This window comes from Panthera leo, chromosome D4 (assembly GCF_018350215.1).
Source record: "Panthera leo isolate Ple1 chromosome D4, P.leo_Ple1_pat1.1, whole genome shotgun sequence".
NCBI lineage: Eukaryota > Metazoa > Chordata > Mammalia > Carnivora > Felidae > Panthera > Panthera leo.
The window spans coordinates 18,082,539-18,102,296 of NC_056691.1; the positions used below are offsets into that span (position 1 = coordinate 18,082,539).

Genomic DNA, 19,758 nt, shown 5'->3' on the forward strand with positions numbered 1-19,758 from the left:
AATGTTTCAGTGGTAGCCTGTCTCACTGGCAGGTGCTAAGCTTGTATTTATATCATGGCAGTGGCTTCATTTCTCCACGAATCGTTTAGATTAAATATCACCACAACCCGAGTTCTCTTTCGTGGCCAACTTTTGACCGTATTTACTGCACCATCAAAACAACCAGGGTTTGTTCATTAATTGTTGTTCTGAGAATGGCTACTGGGAAAAAGGGCTCTCACAAATTGGAAGAGTATGGCCTTTTTGTTCAGTAATTTATTCCCTGTCCTCACAAAACCTACATACATGTTTACGAGTATGTACACACACACACACACACACACACACACACACACATGCTTGGGTGCCCACCTTTATACCATAGGCACGGCACTGTCCTAACATGGGATTGGAGGGGCGGATAGACCCCCTTTGTGCTGGGAACCAGGGCATGTGCCATTTATTAATTTGGGGAGGAGGGCAAGGAACATAAAAATTCGTCTAATGTTTCACTACCTTCTAGATAAATCAGTGTTGTGCTCGCAGCACTGCTTCTAATAGTCTTTCCTCTTGTTATTAACTTCGAGCCCTCAGGTCAATCTATTACATTTGAAGCATCTTAAAAAGCTACCACTCTGGGGGAATGTGTTCTGAGAGCCTCTCCCTTCTTCGTGTGCCCCATCCCACACATATACACATACGCACACCTCTGCACCTGGTAGTGTGTTTCTCTATACCTGAAAAAATTACACCCTTCTTATTCTAAATGACAGAGTATTTTTCAAAAAGCTCAAGTGACAAAAGTTGGTGTGACGTTTACCTGCACGGATTTGTACAGTTCTTGGTCATCATTAAAAATGCCCTTCCTGGGGCACCTGGGTGGCTCAGCCGGTTAAGCGGCCGACTTCGGCTCAGGTCATGATCTCGTGGTCCGTGAGTTCGAGCCCCGCGTCGGGCTCTGTGCTGACAGCTCAGAGCCTGGAGCCTGTTTCAGATTCTGTGTCTCCCTCTCTCTGACCCTCCCCCGTTCATGCTCTGTCTCTCTCTGTCTCAAAAATAAATAAACATTAAAAAAAAAAAATGCCCTTCCTGAGTATTTAGCACGTACTCCATTCTGTAGGAGAAAGAGAAACATGGTTTTCAGCTTCAAAGAACTTAACGCACCAGGCCGGTGGTCAGCAAATTAGATTTAGTTTTCACTGATCATTGTTTGGTTTTGGTCAGGTACTGAAAAATCTAGATCTCAACATCTATACAAATGGGGGAGGAGGTAGAAATTGAACAAGGTCAAGGGTCCTAAATTCAAGCACCTACCGGTGCCAGACAGGTACCAGAATCAGGTGGTTCAGCTGGGGACTCGGGCCCATAGGAGACCACCTAGGAGTCTTTTGCAGCTCAGACCCTCAACTGTTTCAGGCAGAACGTCGAGTATCCAGACTTTCATGAGAAGTCGATTGACTTCTTTAAACAGAGTATGGGTCAACATCGCGCTCGCCAACAAAACATTCCTGGCAAACCAGCTAGGAGCTTCTGGACCACAGGCACTCCCGGGTCCTTCTTCCTTATGTTGCATGATGTTTGGAGTCACCAACACCCGCATGCGAGCCCAGTATTCAGAAGGGCGTATGGACGCCAGGAGACAGGGTCCCCGAATCCCTCAGGCCATCAAATGATTAGAAATTGTGTGCACCGCTCGTCACTGTTTCAGGAGGTCCAAGGGTTACTCATGAAAACCCAAATGGGACTGCTGACTTTTGAGAAGAAGGAGGAGCTTAGAAAGAACACGAAAGGAAGCAAAACTCCATTTTTAACTGTTAAAAGCCCTTCTGATCTGTGGTATGTGTAATGAGGAGGAAGTGGAAAGGTTCCGTGTAATCCACCACCTGACTCCGGGGACTGAGCAAAACCCCCCATTAGCTGTTAGAAATAACAGCACAAAAGTACAGAGGAAGGAGCCGTCAAAGCATACCTCGTAGTCCACAGAAGATCTAAAGTAACACAGAAGAGAAAATGTGTAGCAGTGAATAAGGCACCAAACACGGCAAAATGCTCAGATCAAGGGAACGGCTTTTGAAGACAACCATTTCCAAAACCTAGGAAGTTTGAAAAAGAAGAACAGGCAAACAATCCCCAAACTCTAGGAGGAAGGGTAGGTTCTCCGGTGGGTGCCTCCTGATTAATGAGTAAAAAGTGATCCAGTTGCTAGAGCAACTCGAAGATACACAAAAGAAAACATCACTTCTTTAAAATATGCCCGATGATGAATCGGCAGAGTCTTTAAAAATATCTTTTTTTTAAAGGTAAGAGGCTCTTTGTCCCCCCCGCCCCCGGAAAAGCGTATCACAGAGGGTGGCTCTTTGTTTGTTTGTTTCCCCAGATATAACAGGACTTTTTACGCAAGCCTTAGTTTGCTTACACAAAACCAGCAATTTGGGCAAAAAAGTAATGACCAGAAAATATGTCTGTTGGAGAATAAATTGTTTTTCAGCAGTTTTGTTTCTGTTCAGGCAGCAAGGGAGACAAATGTATGTTGTCTTCGTTTCCTTGTTTCTAACGACGTGTTTAGTAGGGAGTTTCCTTGGATGCTGAGAATGTGAAATGCACCTAAGCAGAGTCAGGAAATGAAAGGTCAGGCTTTCTGTAACCTTTGCTTGTTGTCTAAATGGAGAAGTAATAAAAAATATGACTTCGATGGGACTGCACTCCCCATCCCTTGGCCTTCTTCAGCTTGGCTCCTGCTGTCCCGGACACTTCTTTCAGAATCCAAAGGATTGTTCTGTTTTGCTTCAGGCAGTTCAACTTTGGCAGAATACCCTGAATAGATTGGAGATTCCGAGCAAGGTCTTGAAATGCAAGCTGTAATGATAAAATATCCTGGGGACCCCTTCCGTAGACAATGGAAGGCCCTTAATTGAATGATTTGGGTAAATCGTTGGTGCAAAGCCCAGCTACGTGTCCCGAGGCCCACGGCCTGTTCAGTCTTTAGCCGATGATGTGATGTGGGCTTTTGCCAACCAGTAGAGGGATAAATTGTCTTGAGTAGCAAGGTAAGGCTGCATAAAGGGGTCTCTTAGAGTGGGTGTGTAAATATCGTTAAGCAAGGATATGTCACCTTAAATAGAGGCAGCGTGGAGGAGATAGAGAAATCATTCGGAGTCCACAGGAACAGAAGTTTCCAAATTTGCATTTGTTCTGTATGACCGTGGACAAGTGACTGATGTTCCTTGGGGCTCAGCTTACTCATCCCTAACCTGAGGAAGTTGGACCACGTTCAATGCAGCAAACATAAGCTACATGTTGTCATCTCCCACCTGCGTCCTCCACGGCCCCGCCTCCTGAGTTATATGGCTCCAGATAGAGTACCACTCGGCTGCTTAAGCCAAAATTCTAGGAAACCCTCCATTTCTCCCTCTCTCTCTGGGCTTTGTTAAAAATAACTCTTTCCAAGATTCAGAACCAACTGAGCAACAAGACTGGGGAAGCGGGGTGGGGGAGGGCAGGCAAACACAGAAAAAGATCAAAGTATCAACTTGAGTACTTATAAGGCTAAAATGGAGAATGTGAATTCGATCTATAAACAGTAAGCTTCCTAACACTCCCTGCCCTGCATTAAACTTGCCATCTCTCCCACGCAGAGTTTCTTCTCTCTAATTCTCGAATCGTGGAAGACAAAGCATCCCTCCCGCCATTAAAAGGAAAGCAGGTGAATAAGAAAGAATTGGTAGCTATCTTCTCAGTATTTTAAGGATCAAAGCAGAAACACGGGGGCAAATGATGTTTGTAAATACTTATTGTATCACTGCATTAGTTTCCTAACACCGCTGTAACAAAGAACCACAAAAAAGTGGCTTAAAACAACAGAAATATTGGGGCGTCTGGGTGGCTCAGTCAGTTGAGCATCCGACTTTGGCTCAGGTCATGATTTCACGGTTCGTGGGTTCGAGTCCCGCGCTGGGCTCTGTGCTGACAGCTCAGAGCCTGGAGCCTGCCTCGGATTCTATGTCTCCCTCTCTCCCCGCCTCTCTCCCCTGCTCACACCCTGTCTCTCTCTCTCAAAAAGTGAATAAAAACATTAAAAGTTTGTTTAAAAAGAACTATAGAAATTTACATTTAAAAAAACCCCCAGAAATATATATGTTTCTCAGTGTTCTGGAGGCCAGAAGTCCAAAATCAAGGAATCAGCAGGGTAGATTCCTTCTGGAGGCTCTGGGGGGAGGATCCTTCCTTGCCTCTCCCTAGCTTCATTGCCAACAATCCCTGCTGGCCCTTGGCTTGCAGCTGCAACTCATCAACCCATGCCTCGATGGTCTCATCACCATCTTCCTTCTGTGTCTGCGTGTCTGTCTTCACGTGACCTTCGTATATGGACATCAGTCACTGGACTTAGGCTCCACCCTAATCCAGTGGGACCTCATCTTGACTTCATTATACAAGCAAGGACCCTATTTCCAAGTAAGGTCGCACTTGTGGGTACCAGGGGTTAGGACTTGGACACGTTGTTCTGAGGGACGTAACTCAACCCCCAACAGCCACCAGGTCATTTCCACCGGCCACGTATCTTTCATTCTGTCCACTTGGACCCAACTCCACTACTACGCTTTAGTTTGGGCCACTAACATAGCTCACCTGGATAATGCAAACGTCTTCTACCGAGGTCCCCAGTTCCAGTCCTTTGCTTCTTCTCTTTCACTCTTGAAATCCATTCCCTATGCCACAATAACCACGTCCTTTCTCGAATTTAAACCTGATCATTACACAACCACATACAAATCTAAAGTGGTTTCCCATGGCTCTGGACAGAGTCTGTCCTCCCAAGCACGGCAGAGAAGCTTCTTCACGACCCAGCCTCTTATCTCTCCCATCTTCCCTCCCATTTCTTCTTGCTTTCTCAAACCCCAACGTCCACTCATCACTTGCAAACTCTTTGCAATCCCTTTTGTCCTTTTCCCATTCTTTTATTTAAAATGTTGTGCGTTTTTAAGGTGAGAGCAACCATGCTATATAAGGGGAATCTCACGAGCCCTTTACTGGAGGAATCATCTCCATACATTTAGCTCTCTCTGCCTTAAGGCCTTTCCACATGGAAATAATTCTGCCTTCTCTCCTTCAAACTCACTTTCCAGGCTCACTAAGCCTTCACTTCCTCAAGGAGCCATTCTGTGGCCACACTCCCCTTCCCTCAAACACACACCCTGGTTTAGGTATCACCCTTTTCTCTTCTTAATGAATTGTTCATAAGCCCGTTAGTAACACTAGGCAGCATTCGTGGCAACATCTCTTTCCTTGCTGCATTCATTCCTCCCTACACCCTGAGCTCCGTATTGTACCAGGAATTAGTTATCATTTTAGCCCTAGCAAATAGTAGGACTCAAAATATATTTGTGAAAGAAATCAATTCATGCTGGGCATAACACGAGGCACTAGGTTTGCTGAGTAAGACACGGTTCCTGACTCTGGTGGAGCATTCACGCTTCACCATACCCCAACTTGACCGTAACTGCAGCATCAGTTTACTTTACAAAGTTCCTTTACAAAAAGTTTACTTTACAAAGTTTACTGGAGGCTCAAACACACACACACACACACACACACACACACACACACACACCAACAAACAAACCAAAAACCCCACTCATTGTTTCAGAAGAACTATAGGACTCAAAAGGAACAAGCAAAAATGCTTCATACTCTCACGACATCTGAGTGGGGCCAAAGCCTAACTTCCCTTCTGGTCCTTCGATTTTATGATTCCAGGTCTGTTGCCAGGATTTCCAAGAACTTTCTGCCACTGTTTTTAGTGTCCTTTTGAAATGACTGACACTCTTCCATCCACCAAATTTCCAAGTCTTCTTCTCAAAGTATTTTCTGTCTTCTGACATAGTCTGTCTCTTTATCCTTCTCCATAGACTAAGAGCTGTTTGTATTCTTGGTTATTCTGCAATTTCATGAGGATGAATCTTCTTGCAGACTAAACAATAATAATGTACACGTTTATGCTTATATATGTTTAATATATGCTTAATAATATATATGTTTAGTTCTTGGGACTAATGATTGGTATCTTTTAATAAGTCTGGAAAATTCTCATTTTATTTCTTTTACTGCTACCTCTTCCCCATGCTATTATTTCTTTTTGGAACTTTGACATATATATATATTTTTTTTCCAACGTTTTTTATTGATTTTTGGGACAGAGAGAGACAGAGCATGAATGGGGGAGGGGCAGAGAGAGAGGGAGACACAGAATCGGAAACAGGCTCCAGGCTCCGAGCCATCAGCCCAGAGCCCGACGTGGGGCTCGAACTCACAGACCGCGAGATCGTGACCTGGCTGAAGTCGGACGCTTAACCGACTGCGCCACCCAGGCGCCCCAACTTTGACATATATTAAATCTTCTCATGCTACCCTCCTCGGCTCTTACTGCCCTTTCGTGTTTTCGACCTTTTTGTCCCTGAATTTTCTGTCTTTTCTTTGTATCTATCTTTGAGATTACTCATTCTCTTTCTGCTACGCCTAATCTATTGTTTAGTATGCCCACTTAGTTTCAGTTTTGAATGTTTATGTCTTCCATTTATAGAAGTTATATTTGCTTCTTTTCCAAACTGGTTACTTTTCTATTTTCAAGATGTTCTTCTATTTCTTTAAAAATACTAAACATTGGCTACTTTTATATTCTGTGTCAGATAATTTCAAGATCAGTGGTCTCTGCGGGTCTGATTCTGATATCTGTTATTTCTGCCAACTTTCTCTCAGAGTGCCTGACTTCCTTCTTTTTAATTTTTTTTTAACATTTACTTATTATTGAGAGAGACAGAGCACGAGTGGGGGAGGGGCAGAGAGAGGGGGAGACACAGAATCTGAAGCAGGCTCCAGGCTCTGAGCTGTCAGCACAGAGCCTGACGTGGGGCTCGAACCCATGAATTGTGAGATCATGACCTGAGCTGAAGTCGGACGCTTAACAGACTTCCTTGTTTTTAAACTGTGACCGATTTCCTTGAAAATGTACCTGTGAGCATACTTTGAGATCTGGGCTAAGGCTGCATTTCTCTAGAGAGGATTTGCATTTGTTTCTACCAACTGTCCTGGGATACTATCTACCTAGGACTGCTTTAAGTTGAATTTTCCTTTTGAGACGTTCCAGAACACACAGAAAACATGAATTCAGATAACCCGTGTAAGATCCAGCTTATAGTTATAGATTCTCAGAAGAGGGTTTGATGTTGTTTCTTAATCTACCCAGTGCCAAGGCTGAGACTGGGATGATGTTTTCTGCTGTCCCCTTCTCCTGGCAATTTTATTTTTCATTCATCCTTACACTGAAACTATAGTTCTTGGCGTCCCATTTCAGTCTTGCATTTTATCTGGCAACTCTAACTGTAAGAAAAATGCCCCAAAATGTTCTATTCAAAAAGAGAGAGAAAGGCTAATTAAGTGGGAAGAGAGGAAGAGAATCAGAACTCAGTTTCTCTCAGGCCCTAGGCTAATATTTCTGTGGTATGCTAGATTAGAGGCTTATCTCTTCTATATTTTGCCACATTGTGGTTTCTTCCCTAATTAGCTTTGCTAATTACTGTCTCCTCACCAAACTCCTTGAGGGTAGGGATTGCCTTTCTTGTCTGCATATACTTATAATAACCCAAGTGGTGTATGAACTATCACGCAGAGTCAGTTAAGTATTTGCTTATTACTCCTACGCGCCCCCCCCCCCCCACCCGCTGAATGTTCCTCCTTTCCATCCACCCAAGTACTCAATCCAGCGCGAGGGAACCATCCTACTTCCTCACCTCCCACATCATGTCATCTGAGCTTCTCGATTTTATCTGCTTAGTTTCCCTCAAATCTGATTTCTCTCCATTACTACAGCTGCAGACTGGCCAGTCAGATAACATTCGATCTGATGCAGCCGATGACCCTGGCCTCATCTCCTGACCCTCTTCCTTTCTCTTCATCCACTGTAGCCCCACTGGCCTTCTCAATGTTTCTTGAACAGAGGAAGCTTTCTTGGCCTCTGAGTTCAGACCTCATCTCCTGGTCACTATCCTGATCTCCTCCCAAAGGTCAATTCCTGAAAGACTCTCTCCCCAACTGGCCTACCTAAATTAAGACCTCTTGTCTCCTTTCTAATCTCATCACTCCCTGACCCTTTATCTGAATTTATGTACTTATTTTATATGTTTTTCTTCTTCATTCAATGCGTATTTCTGGAGCTTCTGCCCCAGGCACTGAGGTACAGGAAAAGCAAACCAAACCACCTGTCCTCATGGAGCTTGCATTTTCGTGGCTGTTTCGTGCACTTACTGACGATTCACATTTTAGTTTACACTATAACAATTATCTAATTTTTCTCGTATTGCCGACTTTCCCTCTAAAACGTAAGCCCCAGGATGAGTGAATGAGTGAATGAACACGCAGCCGTAGTGAACAATCCGCACAGGCACGCGGCTGTGTATATTCATCTGTCTTTTCCACCCGCTAATTGGTTGAGAGAAGAATGGAAATCCAGAAACAGCTTGCCTATTCTGATAGTCCATTGTTGGAACCAGAGGACTTGGTAAAGACTAGAGTCCAACAGAGAACGGAGCCGTCCCTTAGCCGACATTTGTAGACAATGATTTAGATTATTTATTCTGCTCTCTACTACCGCGCCCCTCCAGGGGGTTGTGCCCCCTTGTCAGCTGCGCCATTTACATTATTGCCAATTCAAATATTCATTCATTGTCCTTGGACGCCAGAGAGGACAAAATGGTTGAAAACCATCAACAGTCCCCCTAACCAAGTACTTTGTATCCCAGCGCCATTGAACCTTCCAGGAAAAAAAATCTGCTTTGGCAAAGCTGGTCAGAGGGTCCATTCTGTATGCGAGCGCTAATTGCTTGAAGTAATACTTGTTAGTGCCACTGGGGACTTAAATTTACTTGTACTTTGTGGGCATATAAATCTCTTACCCGCTTCGTTATTTCTGAGTAAAACGAGCAATGCCAGTGACTCTCCTAACAGATTCGGACAGCATCATCCAGTTAGCATATATTTACTCCGAGAGAATATGCATTATTGACAACACGTTTAATTATCTCCCCAAACAATTTAAGTAAGGGCTGCTCGCAATGCCGTCTCTCCCCTCAAAGGGAGCTGTGGTACCTCTCAGTAGGGGACGGGCATCCTGCTGATGCTCCCACAAGGCTTCAGGTGCTCACGAGGAGAACTGTTTAAGGATGCTTGGCCCAAGTGACGGCACCTCAGCCAGTGAGTAAGTCTGGAGGCAGAGCCGAGAATGACCTCACTTCCCAGTCATCGGCCTCCTTTACAGAATCCTATCAGGAAAACATTTGGTATGAAAAGTGAATTTGGAAAAAGGAATTCGTTTAAACATCGGTCACGGTTTTAAACAAGCCCCGTGGAGTAGCAGTCTTGTCCTGGTGATGTAGAATCAAGAACTGCTGAGAAACGAGGTGGAGAGATGAAAAGCCAGACGTGTGAAGAAAGGGGACAGAAACTGAAGAGCGTGACCAAAAGACCAGCTCTCTTGAAAGAGAGGTCTGTGGGAGAAGACCGTTTTCCAAACACGGATGACTCGGGATTCATAACCTGGGCACGCGCTTTCTTTCCTTACTAGCAGTTTTTAAAATTAATTCCATAGCACACGCTTATTAAGAAAATATAGAAACATACACATAAATAATATCAGAGATAGCTACTAATAATCGTTGAGCTTTCCTTCTGATTTTTGATAAAGTCATATCGACACATATAGACAGATATGCGTATATATTACAGACATATCTAGATATGGATTGCCGTCCTTATTCACAGAGCCTGTCACGTCATTAAAGATTTTTTTAAGTTTATTTGTTTTTGAGAGAGAGAGCATGAGCAGGGGAGGGGAGGAGAGAGAGGGAAACAGAGGATCCGAAGCAGCTCTGCTCTGACAGCACAGAGCCCGATGCAGGGCTTGAACCCACGAACCGTGAGATCATGACCCGAGCTAAAGTCAGACACTCAACTGAGTGAGCCACCCGGGCGTCCCGTTAAATATTTTTGAGAAACAAAATTTTAATGTATACATGTACCACACTTTTTAAATCCAGTCTCAGCAGATAAATTTTTATGCTGTCTTTCACGGGCACGTAATCATCGGTTATTTTAATCTAGAAAGGTTTTTTCTGGGGAACACATTTATGCACCAGAGCTATAGAACGTGATGGAAAGGCGAGAAAAGTGGAATCCAGTCATATCATTCAAACACTTTCATTTCTCGCTATATTTTAAACCTCTCCCAACCCCAAAACGCTAGGTAAACAAGTTCATTAGGATCACGGAGTCTGTCTACAAAATATGGAAGGGCTAGAAGCCAAGTGCAGGAAGTCTGTCTATACGTGCAGATGTGTGAGCCCATCAGAGAGCCACCCCTGCCGGGTATAACTTTACGGAATCAAAGGTAAAACATATTTTTGGAAAGTCGGCATAGGAATGTATTAGCTCAGATGTGGCATTCTGTTAAGTGTGGCCTGAGTCACTCGTCCCCGAGGAGAAATATGCAAGACAATCCACTGGCCTACAGTAAAACGTAGATCTTGTATTTCTAATCATTTTGTTATTAAATTTTCTATGTTAGCGTACCTTCTTCAAGATGGAAAGCATTCATGCACTAGAACGTATAAATAATTCACACACACACACACACACACACACACACACACACACGCATTGGGGGAGGCACTGGGGAGGTGAACAGAGCCCCAAGTTTGGTCGAGCCTAGAATATAGGTGAGTGGAACTGGGAAGGTAATTGAGCCAAAAGGTTGAAATCATCTGGGAAAAGCAAGCATACGGGGTATGTTCAATTACAACAAGGTGGGTGCTGCCTTACGGACATCTACAGAGGTGGCCTGAGAGGTCAAAGCAAAAGGAGCCTTATGCGTCTAGGATACCTGAGGAGGGATGGAAGCAGATGAGAACCTAGGAGCTTCCCAAGAGCACAAGTTTCACATGCCCATTACTCTATCATCCTGGGCAGTAGCTAGTAGGGTCTGTGCAGGAAAGGACTATGGAACAGAGCAGTTTCAATAGGCCGTACAGAGGAAGGCCTGGGCTACCACGAGGTACGGATGAAAGTCCTAGAAGCCTGCCAGTGAATCCTGACATGAGGTTTTGCAGAGAGGCAATTCTGCCTCAACGATGTACCTGATGCGTGGCTGGCTGTGGCATACCTAGATGTTACACGCTAAAGGGCTGCTCTTTAAAAAACGACAGGTCGCTTGTCCCCTTCAAATGAAAAGTAATCCTACAAGAAGAATTAATTTAGAAAAGGCACATTCGAGTCATTTTGGCTTCTATGTATCTTTAATTATAGGACTCCGTTTATGTAACCCATAAAAAATGCCCTTCCTCTTCCCATTGTCAACATTCAGTTCCATTTGAAGTTTAAAATATCTCTTTCCAATACATTTTCTAAGTGAGGTATCCATAACTACTCACACGGCCCTGATCCATCCCTATTCGATGGCGAGGGTATAGGTATTCCTGAGAACAAAATAACATGGCAGAGGATGTAAGTTGACCCCTGAAGGAGACGTTGACAGCAGCCGTCAATATCCCCACGGGAAGACTGAGTTTGCACGAGACCCAGCACCGATGAAACTAAGGAAAACGTGGAAGGGGACGCAGAGGATCACCCAGAACTCTCCAGACAGAGGGGACACTGTGGTCCTGCCCCCGCCCCCCAGCCCATAAAAAGGAGACCGTACAAATGGGTTTTCTCGAGAAAGGCAGGCTGTATCCCCAGCCTGACAAGGCTTCTGCTCACACATTCTCCTTGGTGGGGATGTCAGCAGCTGGAAGCCAGTAACTGTTTCTGAAGGCTTTTTTTCCAAATGTGTGACACTCTCTCTGAATTCTCACTGAACGTGCCCCATTTCCACCCAGATTATGTTCTCTCAGCTCAAAAGCCTGACAATACCAAGGAACCAGAGCTAAGTAAACATCCTACTCTGGATACCACCTTCCGAGACTGTGCACAATTCTAGACTGTTTAGACTTTTCCGCCCCCCCCCCCCCACCAAACACACGCATGCATACAACACGCGAAGCCAGGAAAATTCATCTTTGTCCTTCAGCCAACCCTCCTCACCATCCAAATGCCAACTTGACTTAGAGTCAACTTCTAGGTTTGGGACTGTTACCTTTCCTTAATCCCATAACAGCTGCCTCTCAGTGGTCAAGCTAAATCCATTTAGCTTATGTCTGACTTGTGGATCTTCGGGGGTGGAAAATTTTTTTTTTAATAATCCTTATTCTTCAGAATAACCGGTAATAATGAGAAAGACTAATGGGCATTCACAAGCTGTTAGAAGACATACTTCCTATTCTATGCATTATTCATTTATGCAAACTATTGTAAAGGTACCACGTTCGCTGTGCATCTGGGCTGGAAAGGTCCCTGGACTCAAGATTACATTGGTATGCACATTTCTGAGGCTTGGTCCTGTTTAACATTTTCATCAGTGACCTGCTTAAAGGAGCAGAGAGCAAACTCATTAAATTCCTAGATGGGAGGGATGGCCAGAACATTAGAGAACAGGATTAGAATTTCCCCAGCCCTTGCCAAATTAGCAAAACTGTCAGAGTCAAATATGTTCATCGGGGACAGGCAGGAAAAAGTAAGCTGCCCAACTGTGAGCTGAGAAGTAGCAGCTTAGTTAGCACCAGAACTGAAAAGAATACAGATGCAAACATAGATCCGTAGCAGGAAACAAACTCACCCAGGGGAACCACTAGTGTTCGCTGGGGCCCTCCCACCCCCTTCGAAGGGTTTCAGATCCCCCAAAAAATGGATTGCGGAAAGCACGAAGCCCCCCCTCCCCACCGGCAAGAATTCTAAGAATTTCAGTGAGCTTTGCTTTGTCGTGGCACCTCCGAGATTCCTTATGTCCCTTAATTAGCCTGGTTTATGGTTCATTTCACTGCCCTGCCCGGGGTTGCCCTATAACAGACCATGTCGCTGTATAACGGAGGGGGAAAAAAAACCCATTTCCTCACCGAGAGCAAATCACAGCCTCCTGCCAAAGGGTCTGGCTATGTCCTTGGCTGTCTTGACTCTTGTTCAATCCTTCCTTATGGAAGGGACGTGGCTGAATTCGGCCCCAGAGTGGGCCACAGATTGCCAACCCCTGCTAGACTCAGCATCAGCATTTTTTTTTTTTTAGTTTTCTTTTTTTCTTTTTAAGCAATCCCTTAATTTCTTTTTTTTTTTTTAATTGTTTTTTAACGTTTATTTATTTTTGAGACAGAGAGAGACAGAGCATGAACGGGGGAGGGGCAGAGAGAGAGGGAGACACAGAATCGGAAGCAGGCTCCAGGCTCTGAGCCATCAGCCCAGAGCCCGACGCGGGGCTCGAACTCGCAGACCGCGAGATCGTGACCTGAGCTGAAGTCGGACGCTTAACCGACTGAGCCACCCAGGCGCCCCAGCATCAGCATTTTTTACTTTTGGCAAGTCTTTCCTACCATCTTTTCTAACGAGGTCATTTTACACCTGCGGAAATCAGAGCGCAGAGAGGAGAGCGACGTTTGTGCACGTTCACAGGGCAGTGAAGCCAGGGTTAAAACTTCGAACTAGAAACAGATAGCCCAGTTCCCAGGCCGGTACCCTGTCCCCTGCATCATCACTAGGCTATTTCCACAAGGTTCTGGCAATCCCTGGTTAAGGGGCAGAGCCTCTGACAGAAATTTTTCCACAACAGGGGCACCCGGGCGGCTCAGTCAGTTGGACGTCCGACTCTTGGTTTCAGCACAGGTCATGATCTCACGGTTCGTGAGTTCGAGCCCTGTATCGGGCTCTGCTCTGACAGTGCGGGGCCTGCTTGGGATTCTCTCTCTCTCTCTCTCTCTCTCTCTGCCCCTCCCGTGCTCGCTCACAGACGCTCTCTCTCTCAAAATAAATAAATGAAATTTTAAAAAAGCAAGTTTTCCACGATAACTCTTGGTGCAATGCATTAGACATATAGTGTGTAATACACAGTAGTATTGTCTTGAGACATCCCTGGGAGGATTCAAGGGGAACGCTTGGCTATAGATTCGAGCAAGGCCCTACCGCCAAGAGGCAGACTTTGTGAACACCAAAATAGAGCCTGGAGTACATCAGGAAGGAGAGCCGTGCACAAAGTTCAAAGGACATCGTTTTGTTTACAATCCACTTAAAGGTGACGTACAATCTTCACGTACCGAAAGGAATCTTCGGAAAAGGAGCAATTGTTTTCCACCTCCGACCAGAAGGAAAAAGAGCAGAACGGGGGTGTCACGGGAACCTGTCGGGCACAGGCACGGCGGGCCAGCGGAAATCACAGAACGCCCCTCGTGATGGCATCTGGGAATTGGCGTCTTTCCGGGAGGGTTAAGAGGGAGGGAGAGAGACTGACTTAGTGGTCCTCGAAGTCCTTTCTCTCTCATTAAGTCCCCTGAAAGCTGTAGGAGAGGGTCCCTTCTCGGAGCCAACAGGACCACGTGGAATCATTGGACCTAATGAGAACAGGACAGTTTCTTCGAGAGGGTCGTGAAGCGCAGAAGACAAAGTGGATACTGTATTGGAAAAAAAATAATCGTCCAGATTTCAAAGGAGTCTCCCAGGTGACGCTCCCTGACGTTGGCAGGCATTTGGCGTAACTCACGGAGAACCTATCGTTCGAGGGATGCAACCTCGCGGCCCCTTCCAAACGTGCGCGTGTGGACACGCTTGAGGCCCTCCCCTCGGTAGAGGCCAGGGGGTGCCTAGTGGAGCCGGGTCTTAATCCGCACTTTGAAAACCTAGCAGCTTGGGACTACACTTCCTTGCAAAGCAGGGCCAGCTCTTTATGAGAACTCTGATGTTCCTAGCTTTGATAAAGCCAAATCACCGCGTGCACCGTGTTACTAATTAACAACGGCGGAACCGACGGGGGCGCCTGGGTGGCTCCGTCGGTTAAGCGTCCGACTTCGGCTCAGGTCATGGTCTCGCGGTTTACGAGTTCGAGCCCCGGTTCAGGCTCCGGCCACAACTTTTCCAAAGCCCCTTTCTCCAAATGATGGACTCTTGATAATTATGATGTCTCATTATTCTCTTTGTCTTCCAGGTGATCCAGGAACCTGTGCATCATGCAGTACGGGGTATTACATGTGAGTCCGGCTGTTCTCTTCTGTTTTCATGGCACTAACTTTTCTGCAGTTTAAGCATTACTGACTTAATCCTAAATCCAGTGATTAAAGCAGAGAGGCCCTGCGGCCTGAAGCAACTCTGCCCCGTCAGGCTATTAATGAACGATTCTTGGATTTAGCAAGAAGAGCCCAGCTGTTTTCTTGACTCAAAAGGAGGCCCTCTTTTTCTCGGTCCTGGGAGTCACCCAACCTGACACTGGTGTCTAGGAATCTTGCCATGGGTTACCAGGATTCAGGCCTTGCTGTTCACGGACAAACCTTAATCATAGACCTGACCCCCAAGCAAGCCATTCCCAAGTGTCTGCACGGAGACCTTGTGCTTAACGAGAGTCAGAAAGGCCAGGAGGAAGCCAGGTACGTGGGTAGCTCTTAGCCATTTTCTGGGTAACGAGAGACACAAGACCACCAGATTAAACGCAACACAGATTAACAACCACTCCCAAAGTTCTCCAATTCAAACCTACAAATCAAAGATGGCCTGTCTCAACGTCACCTTCCATTCCTATTCTAGTCTGCCTCCCAGGGCACACGGGTGCCTGTCTTGGAAGAAAAGCTAAGAAGGCAGAGGAGAAGAAAAGGAAGGCCTGGATGATGTATAAGATGCCTGGTTCCTTCCCGTCATGCTAAGAACTGGGGGGGGGGGGGGGGTTGTGAGAAATTCCCACCCAGTTCGTCTCTTCACCTTTCCGTGAATGTTGCCAGGGACACGGGATGGACATTATTCTCCAGAAGAGAAAACTGAATCTCGAGAGGCTCTCGGTTCCCTCATGTGGCCCCACGAGCCAGTGGGGGGGGGGGGGGGGGGTCCGGGTTTGGGTCACCTCGACTTTAGTGGGCTGGTTCCTCCCGTCACCACGCTGCCTTTTGCCTCCATCACATTCGAGAGGCCCGAGGTGTGGTACTGGGTGAGAAGAGAAGGGGTGCGGTGCTTGGGAGGGAAAGGGGAACCCGACAAGCTGAAACTGAAACCCGGCAAAAATAATCAGTCCGCCTTGTCATTACCTAAGCTGATGACAGTAAATGAGCAGAAAGCAATCTGTCAGCATATTCACGGTTGGCCTTTACCCAGCACATGGCCCGCCACACACCGCCTCAGGCAGAGACGAACAGCAGAGATGCAAGCACTCCTTGGTGAGGTCACATGGTTGGGAGCCCAGAATGTTCCTTGAAGAACCAAAGAAGGAGAACTTAGACTCTCAGACAGTGGCCGCGCAGAAGCGGGCGTTCCCACTTTGTTCTTCTTTGTTCCTTTTCTCTGCATCCCTCCGGCTTAACTGCACCCTTCCTCGTGTTGACACGGGAGCACCCGCCTTGACCTCCTCTGTCACCTGACAGCATTCTGGTCATCCTCGGGGCCAGCCCTGCCAGGCGCTCCAGCTCACTGCTGGCCAACAACGAGAAGGTTTCGTAACCTCCTTTGAGAAACAAATACACCACAAGAAAACGCCCCGTATCACTGAGAGCGAAACGTGAGGTGTTTCTTTCAAGAAACACACGTTTCTAACCCTTTAGAATGGTTCGGAACTGGATATAATGGGTGACACCCTGTATGATTGACGTTATTAACGAAGAGATGCAAAGCTTTCCTCTGGTATCTTGTCAATGCTGTGAAATTCATCAACGGGCAAAGGCCAGCTTGATTCTGCTCCCCCTTCCGATGACCCTGTAATTCAGTGGCGTCTGAAATACAACATTCTACTGTAGCATGAGCACAGATACTAGGCATAACAATATAAATACATAACAGCTAAGACACTTCACCCTTACTAATCTCGTGGCAGACATTTTGGTAAGCCACTTGAACTCTACACTGAGCTCTTTCCAAACGTCTGCCTGGAGACCTTGTCCTTGACAGAAGTCAGAAAGTCCAGCATGAAGCCAGTTACTTTATTAGTTCTTAATCATCCTCTGGGTAACACGAGACACAGACCACCAAGTTCAATGAAACGCAGACTACAACCACTCCCAAAGTTCTCCAATTCAAATCTGTATATCTAAGGTGGTATGTTTGGGGGCGCCTGGGTGGCTCGGTCGGTTGAGCGGCCGACTTCGGCTCAGGTCATGATCTCGCGGTCCGTGAGTTCGAGCCCCGCATCGGGCTCTATGCTGACAGCTCGGAGCCTGGAGCCTGCTTCAAATTCTGTTGTCTCCCTCTTTCTCCGTCCCTCCCCCCACTTGTGCTCTGCCTCTCTCTCTCTCAAAAATACATAAACGTTAAAAAAAATTCAAAATAAATAAATACACGAGTCGTAAATGCATAATTAGTAGCCCATAAATACATCTCGGTGCTGCTTTCCTTCGCCCCAGCCTCTTCACAGCTGCCTTCATGAAGGGTCCTTAGGGTCCAGATCAACCTCGTTTGTTGAGCACATAGACCAAGAGAAGGTTTTTGCCCTTGAAACCCACATATCTATTCCTATTAAACACGATGAGCGTACATATGTGAGGACATTGAATTCTGGTGGTTAAGAGAAATACGCCAACGTAGCTCACGGAAGAAACCCCATCTCCTCCCCGTAGGTTTCAGCACCACTGTCATAAAATGTGTCCCGAGAGGACCTACGGCGAAGGATCTGAATGTAAACCGTGTGATACAAACTGCAGCAACTGTGACCAGCATGAGTGCTACTCGTGTGAAGAGGGCTTCTTTCTCCTGGGTAAGTGTGACAATGGCAGGGTGCAGAGGAAGAACAAAGGCTCCGGGGCCTCGCCCGGAAAGGAGGGCACCCGCCTGATCGGTCTGAGTCTTGCGCCTCTCGTCCGGGGACGGACTGTAATTTGGTTTCAGAATAAGCATTAGCCCAGACTACTTCTTTCTGCTTCTATTACTGTGGCGGAGTTCCTATTTCACTAATTAATTGCAAACATCTCCAAGCTGATGGAAACGAGAGTGAAGGGGGCGGGGGCAGGGGTGGGGGTGGGGCAGGAACACCGAAGATAAAGGCCTTGAGAGGAGTCACCTGAAACATCCAGAACCATGACTCTTCCTAAGCACTGTAAAAGGTAAACAAGATCCTCTGGTCAGTTCTGGATGGTTAGGAAAGAAATACACTACGAGTCTTGCAGTCCAAGAACTAATGGTCCAGTGCTCTCGAATGTTTGTGGGAGAGAGAGAGAGGGGCAGACAGCCCACCCAGATCTCCAGTGGTTCTATATGGACACTATTTTATTTATTCAGGGCCCTGAGAATTGACTAGGCTCTTAACCCCTTGAGCTAATAACCAATTTAAATTCCCCGCTAAAGGCGTACTTTAAATGTTGGATTTAAGACCCGTTCCTTGGTTGAAATAAGCTTATGCCAGCTTGGTTTCTTAAAAAAACAAACTCAAAAATAAATACGCATTAAAAAAAACTAAAAAAAAAACACACAAAAGTTGAAAAGAAAAAGGTGGGGCGCCTGGGTGGCTCAGTTAAGCGTCCGACTTCGGCTCAGGTCATAATCTCGCAGTTGGTGAGTTCGAGCCCCGCGTCGTCGGGCTCTGTGCTGACAGCTCGGAGCCTGGAGCCTGCTTCGGATTCTGGGTCTCCCTCTCTCTCTGCCCCTCCTCCGCTCATGCCATGTCTCTGTCTCTCTTTCAAAAATAAACAGGCATTTAAAAAAATTTTTTTAAAGAAGTTTACAAACAAACTCCAACAAAAGTGTTCCCGAGACGCCCCTTGGCCTGTTTGGAACTTGGCCTCGCACAGAGCACCAAGCCAAGCCAGCCAGGGACCCACCTTCAGGCCCCCTCTCTGCGTTCTCACGTAGGTGGCGTAGGTGGCACGTGTGTGCGCAATTGTGGCCCCGGCTTCTACGGCGACCCGGAGACGGGAGAATGTGAGCCCTGCCACCGGGCCTGTGAAACCTGCACTGGCTTTGGCCACCAGCAGTGTCGCACGTGCCGAGAAGGACTGCAGCTGCGGCAGGGGACGTGTGTGGGTCCCGCCCAGACTCCGGTGGAAGGCGAATTCTGGAATGGTATGTGCTTCCCGAGAGAGAAAGCAGGTGTCTGGCCGCCTTCTCTGCCTCCCTCCCTCTTTAACCCTCACCTTCGGGATGTCCCAGAGATGCAGGCTGGGCAGGGAACAAAAGCTGGGAGTGGGCGTCTAGTCTGGGCCGCTCCCTCGGGCTCTGATGCTCCCGGGGGGGGGGGGCGGAGAGGGGAGGAGGCTGTGGTCGGTGGGCATCTGTCCTGGAGGGAAACCCAGAGGGCGGCTCACGGGTGGCGTGGCCACCGGGTTTCTATCCCCGCGGAGGGGACGTCGGAGCTCGTAAGAGAGTCGTGTAGGGCAACCGCCCAGCGACCACTGTCTCAAAGCTTTCAGAGTGGCTTCTGTCACGTTCGTGTATCTCCTTGTCACGGTAAAGGGCAACGGCCGGTAAGGGTGGGCGTCTTCAGTTGGACAAGGAAGAACCTCTCACAAGTACCGGAGGTAAAGCTGGGTCAGCTGATCCTTCCGGCCGCTTGATCAGAACTTACTATCATTCAAGCTTGCCTTTTCAAAGCCACCCCCCACCCCACCCCCTTCCGGTTGCAGATGGGGAAGGTGGGCATCTTGATGGGGGCAGGAGGAAAGATGCGGGAGCTTGTGATCCAACAGCGAAGGCCTGTGT

The 19,758-nt window shown here is 46.9% G+C and overlaps 1 protein-coding gene across 2 annotated transcripts in view; it reads left to right on the forward strand.

Moving 5' to 3' along the window:
- The window catches only part of PCSK5 (proprotein convertase subtilisin/kexin type 5), a 447,663-nt gene that overhangs the window by 384,035 nt on the left and 43,870 nt on the right, over window positions 1-19,758 (forward strand). For both annotated transcript variants that reach the window (XM_042911954.1, XM_042911956.1), the window contains exons 25-27: window positions 15,083-15,125; window positions 17,685-17,821; window positions 18,922-19,122. In XM_042911954.1, coding sequence (XP_042767888.1) covers window positions 15,083-15,125; window positions 17,685-17,821; window positions 18,922-19,122 — 381 coding nt within the window. The remainder of the gene's footprint in view (window positions 1-15,082; window positions 15,126-17,684; window positions 17,822-18,921; window positions 19,123-19,758) is intronic.